Here is a 21,027-nt window from a genome sequence, read left to right as displayed (position 1 = left end):
TAGAGGCTCTCAGGGCAATGTGTAGTTATTTATATGACTCTTGACATGGCCAGTGTTTACAAAGTCACTTCAACGTTGACTTTACTCCGTGATGAAGACTGTTGGCTCTAATGAGAGTAATCACGCGCGGCAGAATTCCTCTCATCTCCATCAGATAATTACACATTAGCGTCACGAGAGGGAGGAAAGATAAATTCAGTGATTGGAAATCCAGTCAAAATAACTCGTCAGCAGCTTCTCACGCAATCCATCGAGTTCCAACTACGGGCAAAAAATAAAAACAATACGCGTCTGCAGACGTGTATAATTAATTTCTATAACGTTCCAAAGCTGCAGACAAAATAAATTTGTTCAGAGTACAAGTGAGCTGGTGTGCAAAAGAAGAAAAAATGCACCATTATGTCTGTTTTTCTAATGTAACCTGGAGGTCACTCGAAAATGATTTCCTGTATTTAAAATAACAGCGCAGCCAATGAATCGCAAGACAATCCGTGGTGATTACTATACTTTATTCACGGCACACGGCGGTAGGCTGGATTAGGATTGTTCAAATGCATTTGGATATCTTCATTTCTTCGGCACCGGAGCGTCGTCCCTCAACACTTCGAATATTTCAATTTCTTTCATGATCCTCGCAGCGATAATGTCGTTGTTTGCCGACATCATCCTCCGGGACATCAAATCGAACGGTTTCCCTGCGAAAAGAAAATCCTCGTGACCTTTAATCATTTATTTGTAGTTTGTAGTGTAACGCTGTATTTATCCCTCTGATGCTCTGCGGTCACATCTGGAAGCGTATACACACCATCAACGTCCAGGATTATTCCTCCGGCTTCCCGGACTATAACCACCCCGGCAGCGATGTCCCAGCAGTGGATCCCCATCTCGAAGAAGGCCTCCGACGCCCCCGAGGCCACCAGACACATGTTGGTGGCGGCGGTCCCTGACCCCCGCAGCCTGTCGGGACGCAGCAGTTTGAGGATCAACGAGTCGGCCACGCGGCCTTTTATAAGGCGGCTAACATTCGGCTAACGATCAACGGAGGGAATCAGGAGAAAGAAGGATTCAGAAAACTCCGGAACACGAAGAAAAGTTGCTGTCGCATGAGGATAGAAAGTTGTGGGGGGGAAAATGCAGATTCTGATTTTGGATAATCCTGCAAAACGCAATGTATACAAACAATGTGTTTTTCTTATTAGGATATTGAATAAAGTAAAACAATATTTAAATGTAGCCAACAGAGCTGTAATTGTTTCGGCTTGTCTACTGTCCATAAATAAATTGTATAGGTTAATTTACAACTTAATTGGCGACATGGAAAATAAGTAATTTTCGGGTAACTTTACCAAAGTGTGCAGCACAGGGATATGCTTCAGGGCGGGGCTAACATGTGATTGACAGGTCCGGTCTGGGAGTCGTACATGTTTTCTTCTGAGAACTTTAACACTTTCACGAAGTGTTTTTCAGTTTAAGAAAATGTGTAATTCGGGGTTCGGCTGTTCTTGGCTGCTCCCTCTCGTCTGGATGCCAAAAAAAACTCAAGATGGCGAACGGCGAACGTCTCAAACAGGCACGTGCACAGATAGACCCCGAGTGGTGCTCAAGCACCTGCCCTTTTGCCCTGGATGAGAAAACTGCCCCTTTTTCTGGAGACACATTTTTTCTTCATTCATCAGTATTTATGAATAAAAATGACTTTCTCTGTCATCAATTCCCTCCAAATGTGTTTTGATATCTGATGGGGCTTTTTATTTTAATTTTATTTTTACATGACTACCCATTAGCCAATGTGATAATTCATATTTATTCATAAGGAAAATGTAAGATAGCTGTCTAATCCTGCCAAGAAGAAACGCAGGTCGAGGACCGCATAATTAGTGTAATGCTGCTTATGTTTCACCTCTGTTACCATTTTTTTTTGCCTATGGATGCCCTTTTTTGGGGGTTTGAGCACCTGCCCTGTCTGTGCACGTGCCTGGTCTCAAAGCTCCTGGACGTTATCCATTCTCCTAAAAAGTTCATCACGCTTAGCCTACGATCGTTTCACAGAAATTACACATTTCTAAGAAACAAGGCAGGATCTTTTTTTTTTTCCTCACTCAATTAAAATAAAGAAAATAAAGCGAAACAAGACGTAACGATCGCGACTCTGCGCCCGCGTGTCGAGGCCGCTCACCCGTGCACCGGGATGCGGAGGATCTTCTGCATGGTGGAGAAGATCTTGGTGACTTTCTCGATGCTCCTGTCGGTTCCGTGCTCCAAGAGGATGATGGACTTATTGATATCTGCAGCGACGGCACGGAGAAGGGGTTATTTGTAATTACAGGTGACACACACACACACACAGAGCAGTCAAAAGTCCTCCAGATTGAATGTATGCAACCTTTTTAATGGTATTTTATGACATTTTGAAGGTTCTTGATCAACACTGATAACACACAGAGAAATGCCGTTTACCTTTTACATCGGACACACGGATCTGCTCGTTGTTGCAGAAAGCTCCCTTCCCCTTCCTTGCTTTGTACATTTTATCTTCCAAGCAGCTGTACACCACACCAAACTCCAGCTGGGGGGAAAAAGAGGTCATTCTTTCAGCTTTCACATAGCAAGTATGGATAAAGAACTCCTGATGACAGTAGATCGATCTGACGTACCTCCTTATTGACCGCAAAGGCAATGGACACAGCCACGAACGGGAATCTGTGGAGCAGAAGCATCACGTGCATCACGACGTTTGTTTCATGCTGAGCATCTTTCAAAAGGAGATTATGAGAAATAAAGCTTCTTTTTTTTTTAGATTAGAAAAACAATACCAGCCTCCTCCCATGGCTGTATAAATAAATATGAAAGTGGAGCAAGTTAGCCTAATAAATAACTATGTAAACTAAGTAAAACATAAACAACATGACATAACGGACAGCAAACAAGAAACAAACATCACAAACATAACTTTGGGGCCCGAACCCCGATCTTAAAAGTCCTGACTCGTCACATTCTCTGAGCCTCCAACAATGAACCCCGAAATGGGCGTGAGAAAGCGCCGGTATTTGACAAGTAAATCCATTTGAAGTGTGGAGAAATTGGTGCGCTCACTACCTCCCCCTCTTTTCCAAGACAGCAGACAACACCAGAGGCCATTCTTATCGGAACAACACGAAATGAGGAGCGACAGAAGTTGGAAGTATCGCGGATCGCGGCACTCAGCTGCTCGCGTTGACGCAGATTCACCACCAGATGCCTTCAGGGGGCATAAAAACATTGAATACCCTCCTGTCTAGAGCCCGTGTTTAGTTTGTCCACTCCGGGCTGCCGTATGTCGGTGTGAAGAGCTCGTTCCAAATCTAACGAGAATGCGACAACATCGGACGTCTCACCCGTGGACGAAGTTCGTGGTGCCGTCCACCGGGTCGATGATCCACGTGGGCTTATCGGTCAAGTTGCACGGCTCCCCCTTTGAGACGGACTCTTCTCCAATGAAACTGCAGGGAAAAGGAGGAAAATAATTAATTTCATCCAGTAGGATGAGAGGTGTGTGTGTGTGTGTGTGTGTGTGTGTGTCTCACCAGTGTGAGCCATCTCCGAATTGTTCCTTCAGAGACCCGATGATGATTTTTTCCACCCTCTCGTCGGTCTGAGTGACGAGGTCTACGGCGCAGCTCTTGGTCCGGACCTTTATTTCGTCCTCCCCGGCCTTCCTTATGACCTAAAAGATAAATAAATAAAAAGCAACTCATTGGCTCATGCTTTGGGATCATGTGGCTTTAACGTATCTCCCCAGAGAGAGAGAGCTTCTACGTACCGCTCCAGCCGCTCTGGCAACTTGAACTGCGAAGTCGTAAGCGCTCTCCCACGGGTCCGCCATCGTGTGAGAGTGAGTGGTGACTGGTTACTGACGAGAGCCTGTGGAATGAAATAAAAGCTTGTAAAAGTGTGGCTGTCACTCATAAATGCACAGAAGTGCCGTTTAACATTCATTCGAAACTCAATAAACTTCAGTGAATAGAAAAAAAGGTATTCGGCTTGAAGAAAAAAAAGAGAAAAAAAGGATAATTTGCATGTTGTGAAATGTGTGAACACCTCTGAGGAACCCACAATGCAATACTTCTAATCGTGCATCCTCAGCAACACTTCCTGGTAGCTGCCCGTCCTGCATTCTATTAAATCACCACCAGGGGCCGCTGGTTTTAGATTGTAAAATGTAAAGAGACAGCAGGAGGAGGTAGGTTCTTTTAAAGAAATGGGGCGGGGAACCGAACAGCGACGGTTCTCCAGTGGACGAACACAAAAGGAAAGCACCTGAATGCAGCTTCATCCTACTTCAGTGAAGGTATGTGGCTATCATCCAGAGAATGAAGAATAAAGTCGTCACCGTGCAGTCACATGTTCCCTGTCAGGCATGTTTCTGGATTCATATTGATGCTGCATTAATACGATGATTTTATCTGAATCAGCAGTGCATCACATTCTATAATATCATGGTGTGTGCAGCGCCGCCCCGTGAGAGCCACATAATCACATTCACATCATGCTTTACTGGACAGGAAGTGCATGAACACCTGTCACCTGAAAAGTAACTGCACTCTCTCAGACAAGTAGACATATATATATATATATATTATATATATATATTGCTATATATATATATATATATATTGCTTTATATCTATATATATGTATTGCTATATTTGTGCGTGAAATGTACTGTAGAAGTGTAAAGTTGCATAAAAGGGAGATTGGAGATAATATGGAGATACTTGTACTTCACAGTACTTGAGTATTACCATTCTACACAGCTTTAGACTTCTAAGAGTTAAATATATTTTTCTATATTTCTAAAATATATTTCTTTTAAGAAGCTTTATTTAGTTGTAGAAAACATATCATACATCATATGCAAGTTAAGTTGCTGCTGTGTAAAAAGCACCTTTGTAAAGTGGTTCGGCAATTATCCATCCATGACAGCACACACACACACACACACACACACACACACACACACACACACACACACACACACACACACACACACACACACACACACACACACACACACACACACACACACACACACACACACACACACACACACACACACACACACACACACAGGTATGATCCACGTCCTGTTATAAAGGAAAGAGAACCGTACCTTGTGAAGAAGATGTGAGAGCTGTCAGAAGTAGATCCAAGATGCTAGTGCAGCTTCCTCCGACTAGCGTCACCTTAAGTTCCCTTATTGGAGTGGTGAAGCAACTTATATATATATTTTTTAAAGCTTGCATGACAGATTGGGAAAAGTACTAGCACCGCCCCTCCTGTGTTTCTTCAACCCAAACCCAAAGGAAGCGGCGTGTCGACAGACCTGCAACAACACGATGTGCAGTGAGGGCATCAATGTAAGCAGGTGGAAAACTTTGGAATTTCAGAAAGACACACCCTGTCTGTGGACTCCAATCTTTTGTGGGTCACACGTAAACATGCCAAAGCTGACATGGCATGGGATGGGAATTGAGAACCGGTTCTGTTTTAGAACCGGTTCCCAGTGAACCGATTGTTTGGGATCGTCAGCCAAATTCTTTGACGGTTCTGCTAACTGTCCTCTGTGGCGTTGCGCATGCGCGAACTTTTTTAGTTTCTTCTTCAGACTGCAGCAAACATGGCAACTAGGCAGAGGCGTTCTAAAGTTTGGCTCCATTTCACACGACAAAAAGTGCTCGTGTGAGGTGAGTGTGCTCACCTGTGTGCGCGCATTACGGCTGAGCGCTGCGTGTGCAGACAGCATTTAACGGAGCGCTCTGATCGCTCTTTTAATGAAGTATCGATACTAAAAATATGATAAATCACATCGTTTTTAACGTACGGTTACTTTGTTAGTATCGCTACACCGTGCAGCGTGACAGCAGCAGATGTAGCGGACTAACATTCAAGCTAACCTAACTTCCCAAACGCTGTGGACATCTGAACGCTGATTGGCCGAGACGCGACACGTCCCATCAAAGATGTTCTATTGCGAAGAGCACCACTTCACATTTTCTCCGCGTCTCACTGCAATCTCAACGGCAGCGGGCCAGGTGAAAAAAATAATAAATCGGAACGCGTCTCTGGTATTGTTCAGGGGGCCGGTCCAAATGTGGAGGCGGGCCGTAGTTTGGGGACCACTGGTCCAAGGTAAACCCCTCCAAAGTGATCACAACCACTCACTGTGTGAAGCCATTTGCCTTTATTGTGTGTAGTCGATCAAGTTATCTTCTGTCCCTTCGTTTGAAGCATACATTTTAGCTCCGGCATTGGTCCCATTATTGATCACTTCACGTTTGGATAGTAATTTCTAGGAACATGTTTAAATTAAACAATACATTTTATTTAAGTTATGTAAGTTTTATTTTAAGTTCAAGAGGAATATGTATAAATGTTTTTGGTTATTTAAAAAAATGTAAATGTGTATGTATACATACTGTGTATGGTGTGTGCAGCATTATAGAAAATTATATAAAAGAAAATTAATGTAAATAAACCCGTTTGTGCTCTTTTTTTCACCCCTTGCCCAATAAGAATCGATAAAAGAATCGATAAGGAATCGAATCGATAAGCAGGAATCGATAAGGCATCGGAATCGTTAAAATCTTATCAATTCTCATCCCTAGACATGGCTAGTAATTATCTTCGCATTGACAATGCGGAAGGTTATGTTTTGATTACCGTGTATTTATTTGTATGCGTGTTACTCGCATAACTCAAAAAGTATTAAACCGAATCGCATGAAATTTGGTGGGATGATTGGTTATTATCCGGGGACCATTTGATTAGATTTTGGGATCGATCGGGTCAAAGTCAAGGTTATGAAAAGGTCAACATCTTCTTTTTACCATAGCACGGTCAATTTCTATCCAATTGGCATGCAACTAATGCCAAAATGTTCATAATTCAATGCCCAATCTTGTGATATGCGAAGGTATGCGCTCTACTGAGTGCCCGTTCTAGTTAAAGGTGGAACCGTGCCGCGTGTGAACGTTCACACCCTTTGCGTCGACGTCGGCTCGTGAACCAGATTTTTTATGCCGTGAAACATCTTGCAGAGGAGCCAGAGAGAACTTCTCCGGCTCCTGAGCTCTCCCGTCAGTTCCATAATTCCTGACTCCGTCACAGCTATTGTGCTTCTCCCTTTATGTCCTTTCATTGTATTCCACTTGTGGAAAAACACTTTGAAGGGCCCCCTTGTGAGTCGGGCTATGCGTGCCCCGCTTCTCATCGTGCAACTCTTGCCAAACTCCTCATGAACTGATGAATGTGTTTACTGCATCTACATGGATACACGTCAAAAATGAGCATCAAGCCGTCATCACGTGCTTCTGGGATGTGACTCTCTGCTCCTCTGGGAGAGAATAAGGATATATTGCAATATCAACAAGAAAATGCTACATGCGAGATTCAAAGTAGCATTTTTTTACAATACAATACAGAATAATTAGGTACAAGGGTCACAGTAAATGTGCATTTTTAAACCTCTCTCTCATTCAAATGCATGTATTATGTATTATTCTCTCAAATATCCGAGGGTTACGTTGCAGGGCCGCTGCAGGATGGATGGATGCAGCGCCGCGTGTCTCTATATAAATCATGGTGATGCTCCCCGCCGGCGTACCGGCTGCAGCGTGAGGTTAGCGGCTCATTTCCATGGCGATGGGGGCGTAACGACGCAGGTCCGTGGATCGCCGATCGATCATCAATCAATCATTCTGCTAGCGTCGCCGTGACGAGGCACGTCCCGAGACACTGGTATCCAGACCGGGAATGTACCTCTCATAATATTTTAGAAGAAGAAGAAGAAGAAGAAGGAAGAAGAAGAAGAAGAAGATATTAAAGTAGATATTGAAGGAGAAGATATTGAAGAAGAAGATATTGAAGATTCTGAAGAAGAAAAAGAAGATATTAAAGAAAATATTGAAGAAGAAAATATTGAAAAAGTAGAAGATATTGAAAAAGAAGAAAAGGGAAAAGAAGAACAAGGAAAGTAGAAGAAAAAGAAGAAAATATTTAAAAAGAAGAAGATATTGAAGAAGAACATATTTAAAAAGAAGAAGTAGATATTGAAGAAGAAGATATTGAAGATTCTGAAGAAGAAAAAGAAGATATTAAAGAAAATATTGAAGAAGAAAATATTGAAAAAGTAGAAGATATTGAAAAAGAAGAAAAGGGAAAAGAAGAAGAACAAGGAAAGTAGAAGAAAAAGAAGAAAATATTTAAAAAGAAGAAGATATTGAAGAAGAACATATTTAAAAAGAAGTAGAAGAATTAGGAGAAAAAGGAAAAGAAGAAAAATAACAAGAAGTAGAACAAGATATTAAAGTAGATATTGAAGGAGAAGATATTGAAGATGATATTGAAGAAGATATTGAAGATTCTGAAGAAGAAAAAGAAGATATTAAAGAAAATATTGAAGAAGAAAATATTGAAAAAGAAGAAAAGGGAAAAGAAGAAGAATAAGGAAAGTAGAAGAAGAAAATATTGAAAAATAAGAAGATATTGAAGAAAATATTTAAAAAGAAGAAGAAAAATAAGTAGAAGAAGAAGAATAAGAAGTAGAAGAATTAGAAGGAAAAGAAGAAGGAGGAGGACTTGTTCAGACTTGATGTCCACCACACCTTGCATAACTCTGTGAGGCTGTGGGGAAACGTTCGTCCTGCGTGAGCAAACACCAGATGAGTGTTGGTGAAATGATTCTTCCGTGTGACCTCCTTGAGGTTGTCGGTCTCATACGGATCATCATTTACATGACGACACCCCGTTGGTCCTCCTCTCCTGACGGATCAGCGCGGTGCAGCTCGTCACCGCGGCGTCCCCGTAAATATCTGCGGGACCCGGGAGGCGACAGGACGGGCAAAACAAATACATCACGCCCGCTGTCTCCCCGGCAGGGCGGTTATGAATAATTTACCCAGGATGACGGATGTTTTTTGGGGATGTTTGGTTCCGGGGAATCACAGCTGTAAGTGAGGCCTGCCGCGGCGCCGGAGCCGCTGAAGGTCGACGGTGGACCCTGAGAGATGAGCAGGAGCTCCAGGCTGTGTCCTGTCTGGAGTCCTTTAGAAGTCCCTCATAAAGTACTGGACCGACCCAATGTTGACCTGGTGGTGGCACGAGGTCACGTCAGTTCATCCTCTGGGGACCACGGATGTCTGGACCAACTTTTATGTGAGTGTGACCAAGAGTTGTTGAGATAACTCAATAAAAAAAGCTGGTTGCACAAGAGGACGACCTGGGGGATCACCAAAGTCTGCAGGGCTCATCCTCTGAGGACCGTGAACACATGTGAATGCATCTTTCATTACAAACCATCCAATAGGCTCTTTAAATAGGTACTTCTGTTTGGACCAAAGTTGTGAACCAAACATTCAACATATAACCTCAATGCTTATTATAGAATGAATATAGATATATATATATATATATATATATATATACACTATGATTTAAAAGTTTGGGGTCACCCAGATAATGCTTTGCTTTCCATGAAAACTCACACTTGTATTTATCTCATGAATTGCAAAGTAAATACAAAATATAGTCAAGATATTGACAAGGTTAGAAATAATGATTTATATTTGAAATATTAATGTTGTTCTTCAAACTTTTTGCTCAAATTAAGGCCAGTTTTATAGCTTCTCTCAGCAGCGTAACTGTTTTCAGCTGCGCTCACATAAAAAGTGTTTTCAAGCGTTTTCTACCCCTCCGTTAGTCTTCTAAGGCGATAACACAACGTACCACTAGAACACAGGAGACGGGCCTCTAGACACCTCTGTAGAGACTTCATTAAACACCAGAGAATACTCATTTACCTCATTAACTATGTAGAGTGTATTTATGATTAATTTTATGTTATCTTCATTAAAAAAAAGTGCTTTTCTTTGAAAAATAAGGACATTTCTAAGTGACCCCAAATGTTTGAACGGTAGTGTATATATATAAATGTGTGGCCATAATCATATATACTCTCTCTCTCTATATATATATATATATGTGAATCACAAAAAAACACACACATGGTATTGAAACTTAACTGAAAAACTTACGAGAAAAGGAACATTGTCGCATCTCCGGGGAAACGTCCGTGGGGTGGAGAGAGAAAACAAATCAAACGTCTGGGAACCAGCAAAACCAGCAGGTGTCGATGTAAAAAAAAAGAACAAAAAGAGGTGGAGTCGACAGTCGCCCCCCACCCCCCCCCCCGCAAACTAATGCACACCATTGGTTCCTCGGGGGGGGGGGGGGGGGTTCCCAGCAGCAGAGGACCTGCGTTTGCTCAAGGAAAGTGTTTTAAGAGTGTTTGTTAGTCATCAGCGAACACAAGCTGGGGGAAGAAAAAGAAACACAAAAAAACAAGTGATGAAGTCTGTGGAGCGCAAAAGCTGGAGGCCGTTTCATAGAGCACATGGGGGGGGGGGGGCTCTGCATGTGCAGGATGTGAAATGGCAGCCCAGACTGCTACATGGTGTCATGGCTGTAAACGCTTTTATCTCTCTCCTCCATCACATCGGAGGCAGTGGGTGTGGGCTTGTTGTTGTTGTTGTTGTTTTCTCGTGTCAGAGCCACGTTATAGATTTTATGAAAGGAGTAAAGAAGAAGAAAAAAAACCCAGACAGCTTTCTAGGTCAGAGCAAATAAGGACGTCTGTTAAAGTGGCGAGCACACGGCGGACACGGGCCTGCGGCAGCGTGCCGGCGAGGCGTTTACGGAGATTGACTGGAGAGGAGGAATTTTCCATTCTACCAACGCCACGTCGAATAATAATATCAGATTCCAGAAAAGAAACGGGCCGGTGGAGCGGCTTCAGTTTTCCGTCACGGCTCGTCGGAGCGCAGCCGTTGGCGTATTCGGCCTTTTCCTTTGTGTGTGTGTGTGTGTTTATTTACAGATTTCCGCAAGAACAAGGAATGACAGCAAACTCCCACACAGAGTGGAAGAAAACAAACTCCCGCTGCCGCCGGCGGCCTCGGCTTTACGAGCGTGGCCGACGTGTGGACGCATGCCGACGCATGCCGACGCCTGCCTCCGCTTTAACGACCCGCGCTCATCCATCTGTGGGGCGGGACGGCAGATATTTATAGCGCTCTTTATTCGCTCCCTTCATCACATCCGTTCACACGATGTCAGTCTGGACTTGAAGAAGTCACACAGTAAAGTCATTACATGCAGACGGCGTCGGTGCATGCGTATTCTTGGATCAGCGAGAGTGATGTCACTGGAAGTAATTGACATCTACATATATTGTTTTAGCTTTTTTAAATATAATTAATATCTTCCCAGTGGCGTTCCTTATGTATTTAAATTCAATGCGGAGGAGTGACGTAGAGGAGCGGCCGCCGCCTGTCAATCACAGTAAGCCCCGCCCTCAAGCTTCATGGTCCATTTCATTTTCTAAATGGACATCACGCTGTATTTAAGAGTCATAATTGGAGACTTAAGAGTCGGCCCCTGCTGGCCAGGAGAGAGAATGCAGAGAACCCCAAAATAATCATTGTAAAACATATACGAGTATACATAAAACCAACTTTATGAAATTCAACTTAGCAAAGGCAACATTGAGTGTTCACATTATTCATAACCCTATTGATCAGAAAGCGGAGGTTCAGAGCTCAAATGGGCCACAAATGTAACTTTAAAGACATTTTTACCAAATATAATAAACTATTCTGAAATCCTACATGGAAAAGCAATAATATAATATCGTATTGGTCCAAACCGTGAACACATTCATACTACAATAGCGCTGCATGGCGTTACGTTAGCAGTTCCGACTGCATTGTTCCCATAAATAATTATAGATAATTAAAAAGAAAATCTAAAAATAAGTGTGTATTAGTTAACACAGGCCTAATTACACACGCACACACACACACCATGTCATTACGACAGAATAACAAGTCTAGATCTGAGAGGCTGAAATGTAGAAACACAAAGAAATCAGAAAGACCGAATGCCTGAAGAACAAACTTCTCTTCCAGAGGAAAGTTTATCGCTCGGAAACCGTGACTTCGTAAACACAAAGCGGTCGAGGAGGGGATAAAAACAGTTCCGCCGGTAGAAGAGGACGATGGCAGTGTACTAGCCATCTGTGTCGTCTCTTCCGACGGGGAACTCCGTTATCTCATTGGCGACGCGTCGGGCGATGGCTCTGCTGCTGGCGACGATCAGCCTCCGAGACATCAGATCAAACGGTCCACCTGGACGAGAGACAGACGGACGAGTTAGTGCGGCTGCAATAAACTCAAACTTCACATTTAGCTGGCACAAGATGAGAAAAGTTAGCATTTGGAAATGATTGTGGCGCAAACCTGTATACACCAGCTTGTTCTTCCTTATTTTCATGCCTAATCTCTTTGAGTAAAAGATAGAAAAGCTGGGTTTTTTCAATGAAGATAACATTAAATTAATCATAAATACACTCTCTACATAGTTAATGTGGTAAATGAGTATTCTCTGGTGTTTAATGAAGTCTCTACAGAGGTGAATAGAGGCCCATCTCCTGTGTTCTAGTGGTACATTGTGTTATCGCCTTACAAGACTAACGGAGGGGTAGAAAACCCTTAAAACCCCTTTTTATGTGAGCGCAGCTGAAAACAGTTACGCTGGTGAGAGAAGATATAAAACTGGCCTTAATTTGAGCGAAAAGTTTGAAGAACAAAAGTAATATTTCAAATAAAAATCATTATTTATAACCTCGTCAATGTCTTGACTATATTCTATATACATTTTGCAATTAATTTGATAAATAAAAGTTTGAGTTTTCATGGAAAACACGAAACTTTTGAGCGGTAGTGTATGCCAGTGGACTTTTTCTCCCCTATAAGATTCTGCTTATTGCACAATCCAAATCAATGCAAGAAAAAACACATTTATTTTTCGATGCCCGTGTGGAAGAACATTTTCAGAGTGCTCAGCCGGTCACGGGAGGGAAAGCAGTTTTGTATCGGATGTCGAAGGCGTGGGAGACGCATCTCCAGGATCATGATCCTGCTTATTTTTTCAAATTCTACCGTCTGCCGGATCAGATTTAGTAAGCGGGAGAGTTCACTGGCGAGTGTTAACCTCCAGTTATTGTCCAAAGAGGACAACGTAGCGTTAGTTTAATCCACCACACACAGAAATCCAGAAGTATTTGGACGATGACGCATTTGTTCAAATGTTGCCCATTTACACGACGGATTTAAAGTCTCGGGGCTCGACTCTCAAAAATGCGTCGCTAGCAAAACCATTGATGTCCTATGGTACGCCTAGGATCAAGCAAGAGGCCCAAGGCAGCCAATAGGATCAAGCAAGAGGCCCAAGGCAGCCAATAGGATCAAGCAAGAGGCCCAAGGCAGCCAATAGGATCAAGCAGGAGGCCCAAGGCAGCCAATAGGATCAAGCAAGAGGCCCAAGGCAGCCAATCGGATCAAGCAAGAGGCCCAAGGCAGCCAATAGGATCAAGCAGGAGGCCCAAGGCAGCCAATCGGATCAAGCAGGAGGCCCAAGGCAGCCAATCGGATCAAGCAGGAGGCCCAAGGCAGCCAATAGGATCAAGCAGGAGGCCCAAGGCAGCCAATAGGATCAAGCAGGAGGCCCAAGGCAGCCAATAGGATCAAGCAGGAGGCCCAAGGCAGCCAATAGGATCAAGCAGGAGGCCCAAGGCAGCCAATAGGATCAAGCAGGAGGCCCAAGGCAGCCAATAGGATCAAGCAGGAGGCCCAAGGCAGCCAATAGGATCAAGCAGGAGACCCAAGGCAGCCAATAGGATCAAGCAGGAGGCCCAAGGCAGCCAATAGGATCAAGCAGGAGGCGGGCTTTATTACTTTACCACTTCCTTCCTGTTTTCGTGTGGTATTCGCTGTAGCCTTTCCTTCTTTTTTTATATCGTGAACCTAAAACCTACGATTTTTTGCGGCCTCTTCCACCTCATCCCTCAACACAGCAAGGGCAAGAGTGCGACGTCTGCTTGAATCCATTTTGTGAATGAAGTTTTATCGCCCGGTTGCTCGCGCAGGCCGGCGTTTTTTGCCAAGGCGTTTTTAAAAGTCTCGCCTGTTGTGATTGCGCCATTACAAATGTGTTGATGGACAGGCGGGACGCGGTCCCTCGTTATTTGAATGACACATTAAGCAGATAAAAAAAGCTCTGGATGCGATTCAAAAAGGTTCTCAACTGTTTGGTACATTCCGAAAGAAGAAGGAATGGACCGGCACGCTCACCGACGCCAAGAGGCCCGGAGAAAAATGGAGACGTAGCAGAATTATTTCATCGGAGAAGAAAAAGCCTTCGTGAACATGAATACTGAGGTCAAGAGGACAGTCAGGAGGACAGGAGGACAGGAGGCTCACAACGAGGCGCCAGACGATCGACGTTGCCAGGAAACATCTGAAGCGGCCTGACGGGTTTTAGATGACGGATCTTTGGAAGATGAAGCCAAGATTAAATCGTGCGGAGGAGGACAGGAGCGTCTCCGGGTTAAGATGGCGGAGGCGGCGCTGTGGCATGGGCTGCCAGTGAGAAGGATGACTTTTGAGGAGTTTAGAGCTTTACGATCTACTCGGTTCAGCCAAATGCTGCAAAAACTGGACGGCGCTTCTCAGTGCAGATGGATAATGACCCGGAACATACTGCGAAAACAGCCCCGAGAGCTTTTCACACAAAAAAATGTTCGCAAAGAAATGGAAAATTCTTCAACTGCCAAGTCGGTCACCTGATCTCAACCCAAGCGAGCGTGCTTTTAAATTCACCGAAGACAAAACTGACGGCAGAAAGACCCACACAGCAAGCAGCGCCTGAAGGGGGCTGCAGTGAAGGCATCGCACCTCAAGGGAGGAGACTCGGCGTTTGGTGATGGTGTCAGTAATGTCAGGAAAATCAGTTCCTCAAAGTATTCAAACTGATCATTATATTTAATGATCAGTTTGTGAATATATTCACTGTTATGTCAGTTTGTCTAATTACTTTTGAGCCTCCGAGGGACCTAAATTCCTAAACAGTTAATGCCATATTTTGGTTATATCCATTTGAAATAAAAGCTAAAAGTCCAGACTTTGACCGCTTGATTCAAAATACATTGCAGTTGGGTAAATAGGCAAAATTTGAGAAATTGTGTCAAATACTTATGGACATGGCTGTATACACACACCCCTCCTTACAGAGCCCGGTCCCCCACTGACCCTCATGAACAGATTTATTTATTTTACCTTATATGTTGACTGTTGATTGTTGTTGTTTTGTTTGTCTGTCTAATGTGTACACACCAGCCGCCAAGTCAAATTCTTTGTGTGTCTAACACACGTAGCAAATACATGTTTCTGATTCTGATGCGTGAGCAGAGAGAGAGAGATGACAACCAATAACCACGAGAATTAACAACAACAAATAATTCAGGAATAACTCCACAATCAGCAGCGTCCTCCAGTGACTCGGCTGCCTCCCTGAAGTCCTCCGGGTGACTCACCTGAAATGTCCATGATGACTCCTCCCGCCTCGGTCACCAGCGCCGCCCCCCCCGCCATGTCCCAGCAGTGGATGCCCATGTGGTAGTAAGCGTCGGCCGACCCGCACGCCACCAGACACATGTTGACAGCTGCGCTGCCCGGGGAGCGGATCCTGTGGATGGAAATGAGATGTCGGCTCCGCATTTGACACACAGATAAAACTCCTGGTGGCCTACTGAAAGTTTTAGTGTGCGTACGTGAGTGTTTTAAGTAATTGCGCTAAAAGATGTTAATGGGCTCAAACCACATGCGGGGTGCTATTTATGGTGCGCGGCTCTTTCTTTAACGGTGTTTGGTCTTTTAAGTAACGTCGTTGCCGCTCTCAACTCGGTATTTTTGGAGAAAAAGAAAAAAATAAGGTAAATACAGGGTTCATACGCATTGTTACCAATGACTTCCAGGACTTTAAACCAAATTTCCATGACCAAACATTGTGAAATCTTGGTGAATACATGAAAAAGTCTGAAAATGTAATATTTAAACTACCTATGAGAATTCCGAATCATACAGTATATAACCTTAGATGACACAAATGAATGAGAAACAATAAATAAACATTTCTGTTACGGTGCGTTCACTTGCAGCGCGAAAAATGTGCGAGTATGAAAGAGCGTACGCCGGCTTATATTTTGAGCGTCATTCTTTTAAAAGCATATTAATAATTTTAAAACTCAGCGTGAATGCAGATGTGAATACAACACATTTCAATGACTTTTCCAAAAACTTTGGGGATTTTTTTTTTCTAGGACTTTTCCTGGTCTGGAAAATAACCATTTTAAAAATCCATGACTTTTCCAGGTTTTCCATGACTGTACGAACCCTGTAAATAATATGTTTGCCTTTGTTGACGGCGGCATGTCATGCTACCATTGCATCCCTGTATAATTGTTAGTTGCAGAGTGCCCCTCCCCCATTCCCAAACTAACATCAGACCGCCTATACTCGCAAAAAAAAAAAGGACACCCGGGAAACAACACATGCAGAATCCATGGTCACTATTTCTACTTGTATCTCATCGATATCAGCCGCCGTTCACTCCAACAGCTTCATTGGAGCTGCAAAATATAAAAAAATTAGATAATAATAAAAATAACAGCAACAAAAAAACCTGCTGCTGCTTCACATAAAGATCTTGAACTACTGGTAAAACACGGTGGAGGAGAGAGAGAGAGAGAGAGAGAGAGAGAGAGAGAGAGAGAGGGAGGGGCGGGGCTTTATTGTGAAGCAGCCACAGGAAACACAACGTGTTCATTAAAAAAAGTGTCTTTTTAAATGCACATTTGTTTGCAGATGATTTGTATTCGTGCGTTTTTTATGAATGAGTCACGGAACGAGAGGGAACGGCCACAAAGAGCGCCGAGGCGACGGGCTGCACACCTCCGATCTCAACTTTCGATCCGCTCGGCTGCTCTCGTGTGGAAAACTACTCGCACACATTGTGAAACATAGAGTCGGATGTTCTTCTGAACCAAAACAACACATGGCGTTGATCGTCTGGAAACAGGTTACTCTTCTGTTGAGGGAGTGTTTGACGAAGTGCCGATCGCGGGAGTGACCGGATTAAACAGCGAAGAAACGTTAAGGATTAAAAACGATTACAAAGACTTGCACAAATGTGCGTTTTACCCGTGCACGGGGATGGTGAGGATGTTCTTCACGTTGGCCAACATGGTTTTGAAATGCCCCGGATCCTTATGGAAGTTTATTTCAGTCAGCACCAGAGATCGGCTAATATCTTGGAATGAAACACATGGGGGGGGGGGGAAACGAAAACAATGACATCCCGCTCACTCCTCTGAAAACACAGATTTACAGTTATTGATGTACGAATGCTGCCTCTGGAGGTGTCGCTGTGCGGAGATGTGAGCAGAGAATCTGGCTGTGACATGGCCTCCACCTGGTGGACATGTTGAGAACAGCAATGATGCGATCGTCAATATTTACCTTCCTGTCCAGACACTTTGATCGGGTCTCCATTGCAGAACGCTCCCTTCCCTTTGCGGGCCGTGTACATTTTGTCCTCGATGCAGCTGTAGACAATCCCAAACTCTATCTGACACCACGAGAGGAGGCAAAGAAAACAGCTGTGATGAATGTGTGTGGGCTGGGGGCTAAGAATAGAACAGCAGCCAAACAAAAGCAGAACACGACTGTACTACTATCTGGGTTATTGGGGTAATTATTACCTGAAGGTTTTCGTCTAATTAGGATGTTAAGGTGTCAAAAGAAACACGTGACTCACAAACAATAAAGCATACCTCTTTCTTCACCGTGAAGCCAATGGATACGGACACAAAGGGGTACCTGCACGAAAGGAATTCATAATATTTTTAAAAGCAATTCCTTTAATGAACTCCCTTTAGGTTCAAGCTCAGAGGATTCAATTTCTATTATCAGTTCAGTTTCATCCACATTGTCTAATTATCCCTGACGGAGAGGACAATCCGAGAGAGAACCCAATTAAAAGATAAAGATAGATAAGGAGCGACAAAAGATGAAATAAATCCAGTGCCCTATCGAGCTTCTCAGCGGTTTGTATAAAAAGGGATAATGTACATTGAGCCGGTCATTACTGCCAAATGAACCCAGGGTTCAGATGGGGAGTCGGAGTCCTAATGTGAATCAATAAATTAAAACAATATATTAATACAAAAATTAATTGTATTCATTTTCAACGTTTTTTTAATTTTTTTAATTAAAAGAGTCGTCTCACTGGGGACGAAGATGATGATGAGAGCTGCATCCATTGCAACTGTAATAGACCGCAGCGGCCTGATGTGAGGAAATAACAATCGTCCAATCGGAATCGAGTATTCAACAAACTTGTGAAACAAAGTCGGCAGTACCTGTGAACAAAGTTGGTGGTACCATCAATAGGGTCGATGATCCAGGTGGGACTGTCCGTCAGAACACTGGGAGCACCTGCCGCTACCGACTCCTCGCCTATGAAGCTTCAGAAGCAGATGGAAAAAGAAATATACATATTTGTATGTGTCCACAGGTGATATCTCAGCTGTAAAATCAATGATACGAATGTCTACATGCTGTGTTTACTTTTCTAAAGGGGTATTATGCCATATGAGTCTGGACTCTGCAGTTATGCTTGATGGGCTGGTTTCAGTAGTTAAAGACGCCGATTTGATTTAATGATGATTACTTAAAGAGTAACAAATAAATACATTTGACAAATTAAGAACATTTATTTCTGGTGGTGTAGAGAAGGCTTTGCAACTAAATTAAGATATATATATTTGCAGTTAACTAAATAAATGTAAATGTATACATTTGATTTTTTGATGTCTTGTGTTCTTCATAAAAAATATAAATAATAATCAAAGTGACATTTTGATTAAATGCAGCATGGAAACGAGTTCAAAACGGATAAAAGCAAGAAAATAACGGCCCTTGAGAGACTGAAGACAAACACACGGTCACACGTCCTGCAATGCTTTCAAACTCGGTTCACAAGTTCACAAAGTCAAATACCTGTGAGCGGGGTACTTCTCCTTGATGGAGGAAATAATGAGCTGTTCCACTTTCTGGTCCGTCTCGGTCACCAGGTCAACTGGCGAGCTCTTCTGCATGACGGCGATGTCCTCCTGGAGCGCCTCACGGATCATCTGGCCCAAACACAACAAGGACCAACTCAGTAAGGGGGTTTTATTTTTGGATGGCTGAACTCTTCCGGTGCTTTAATTAAACCCATTGTTCTGGCCACGGCCCGTTGGCGGTGATGGGTCAGAGTCTTCATTGGGTTTTAATGTCACTGAACAAAAAATAGGTAGGTAGATAAGTTTACTCTTAAACGTCACGTGGGTGAATGACCATTGAACTTTTCATACTCACATCGATGATATTCAAAAATACTTGCTATATTTTATTTATTTGGGAAATGTTTTCGCTTTCCAGCAAGAAAAAGTCTTGTTTAGTTTATATTATTTCTACATTTTAGATCACAAACTCATTATTCATGGTTGCTAATCGAATGGTACGAACGGAAAATACATGGGAAAAATGTAATTTCTACTTTAAATATTGATATATTCTCACTCACTCACACTAACCTCTGGATACATAGTGTTACAGTTGTACATCATCTTTCTCCTGTTACATTCAGGCTTTTAAAGCTTCCATTTCCTGTATTATTTAAACTCTTAGATGTAATATGTCCCACCCTGCTATTTTATTTTATTTTATTTGTATTGTATATATTGTTAACATGTTTGCTGCTGCTTCAAACACATTTCCCCCTGGGGATAAATAATTATATATATATATCATATTCAAATTCCTGTCTGTCTTTTCGCCTTTCCCACAGTTGCCTGAACAAATATTGATTATGCATTATTTTCAGTCCAAACTTTGGCTTCATTCATGTTGTAAACAGTCAAACTCTCCCTGGATGCCTTCCAGGACTCTTTGTATTGGGCTGCACGTGACTATTGCAGGAGCGTGTTATGATCACAGAGATGAGATCCAGGAATACTGATTTAAGTGGATGCACAACTCAAATATAGTTATTTCCAGACATTTGCTATTAAAAAAAGCATCCCCAGTTGCATTCCCTCACCTGCCCAGCCTTTTTGGTGACTTCCACGCAGTAATCCATGCACTCTTGCCAAGGATCACTCATGTTGATTTAGGGACGAGGAGCCACACCACACACGTAATATTCGCAGACAATGACAGATTGTAACGTGTCGGTTCCTGTTGAGAAAAAAACAGACACTCGCGGTGAGTTGACGTTTGACGTCACAGTTACAGACAGTTTACAAGATGAAGAAGCAAGCAAAGCGGCACGAGCGATGTCAAGTTAGCGTTAGCTGAATGAGCTTTTCAACAAATAAAGTGGCACTTTGCGCTACAGTAGACATCGCTTTAAACACAACCTTAACGCGTTGGCCCGGCAGCTCCGTAATGTCTTAGTTTACGTTGTCATAAACCACAGTAGTGAGTGATTCAATGGGCTAAAGCTAACTCGACGGGCCTGTTCTCACTTCTTCTCTGACTTTGAGCGAGCTTGCGAGAGGGCGGGACCGTTGGTGGGTCTCTCGCTCTCATTGGTCAATCATTTCCACCCGGTTGTGAAACCGCTGTTCTCATTGGCTAGAAGGCTGTCATTTCTCCAGACAGGAAACTGCATCGTTGCGATTTGTTTTGGTTTTAGTTGTTGACAGAAGCATACATGTATCAGAAGGGGGTAGTGATAAATTATTTGAAGTTTGAGGCTTTTATGTAATATCGTGTCATCTTGGATCTGCAAATTATTTATATTTTATATTTGCACTCCTAAATCTCAAGCTGTCCTACAGTGTACAGCAAGGTGTTGCTCACTAACTTACACTAACTTCTGGATCCAGTCACAGTTGTATCTCATCTTTCTCCTGTTGCATCTGTGACATTCAGGCTTTTAAAACGTCCTGTAAAGTGGAATAACTCCAATATATTACATTTAGGTTCAATTAAGTGTCTTGTTTTGTTATCAACACAAATAAGATATGGAACAATTGCTTAAGTGGCA

General features: G+C 43.0%; 2 protein-coding genes across 3 annotated transcripts; both read right to left on the bottom strand.

Moving 5' to 3' along the window:
- Positions 1 to 492: 492 nt before the first annotated feature.
- LOC130206241 (inositol monophosphatase 1-like) lies at positions 493 to 10,193 on the bottom strand. 2 transcript variants are annotated; one of them, XM_056434105.1, is made up of 9 exons: positions 10,071 to 10,193; positions 3,800 to 3,900; positions 3,564 to 3,703; positions 3,375 to 3,479; positions 2,655 to 2,700; positions 2,458 to 2,566; positions 2,177 to 2,285; positions 806 to 957; positions 493 to 695 (listed from the first exon to the last, which is right to left on the bottom strand). In XM_056434105.1, exons 2-9 carry the CDS (start codon positions 3,860 to 3,862, stop codon positions 568 to 570), a joined length of 852 nt encoding a protein of 283 aa, XP_056290080.1. In that variant the 5' UTR covers positions 3,863 to 3,900; positions 10,071 to 10,193; the 3' UTR covers positions 493 to 567. The 2 variants fall into 2 exon arrangements, with proteins under 2 accessions (XP_056290080.1, XP_056290079.1); XM_056434104.1 differs by lacking the exon at positions 10,071 to 10,193 and adding an exon at positions 5,150 to 5,353.
- Positions 10,194 to 11,533: 1,340 nt separating this feature from the next.
- Positions 11,534 to 20,521, bottom strand: LOC130206242 (inositol monophosphatase 1-like). The gene is made up of 9 exons (XM_056434106.1): positions 20,396 to 20,521; positions 20,077 to 20,213; positions 18,993 to 19,126; positions 18,353 to 18,457; positions 17,765 to 17,810; positions 17,451 to 17,559; positions 17,133 to 17,241; positions 15,467 to 15,618; positions 11,534 to 12,221 (listed from the first exon to the last, which is right to left on the bottom strand). The coding sequence occupies exons 2-9, from the start codon at positions 20,137 to 20,139 to the stop codon at positions 12,103 to 12,105; spliced, it is 837 nt and encodes a 278-aa protein (XP_056290081.1). The 5' UTR covers positions 20,140 to 20,213; positions 20,396 to 20,521; the 3' UTR covers positions 11,534 to 12,102.
- Positions 20,522 to 21,027: the final 506 nt, after the last annotated feature.

Source organism: Pseudoliparis swirei, chromosome 16 (assembly GCF_029220125.1).
Source record: "Pseudoliparis swirei isolate HS2019 ecotype Mariana Trench chromosome 16, NWPU_hadal_v1, whole genome shotgun sequence".
Classification (NCBI taxonomy): Eukaryota; Metazoa; Chordata; class Actinopteri; order Perciformes; family Liparidae; genus Pseudoliparis; species Pseudoliparis swirei.
The sequence above is the reverse complement of the archived record's forward strand: the minus strand, read 5'-3'. Positions and strand labels throughout refer to the sequence as shown.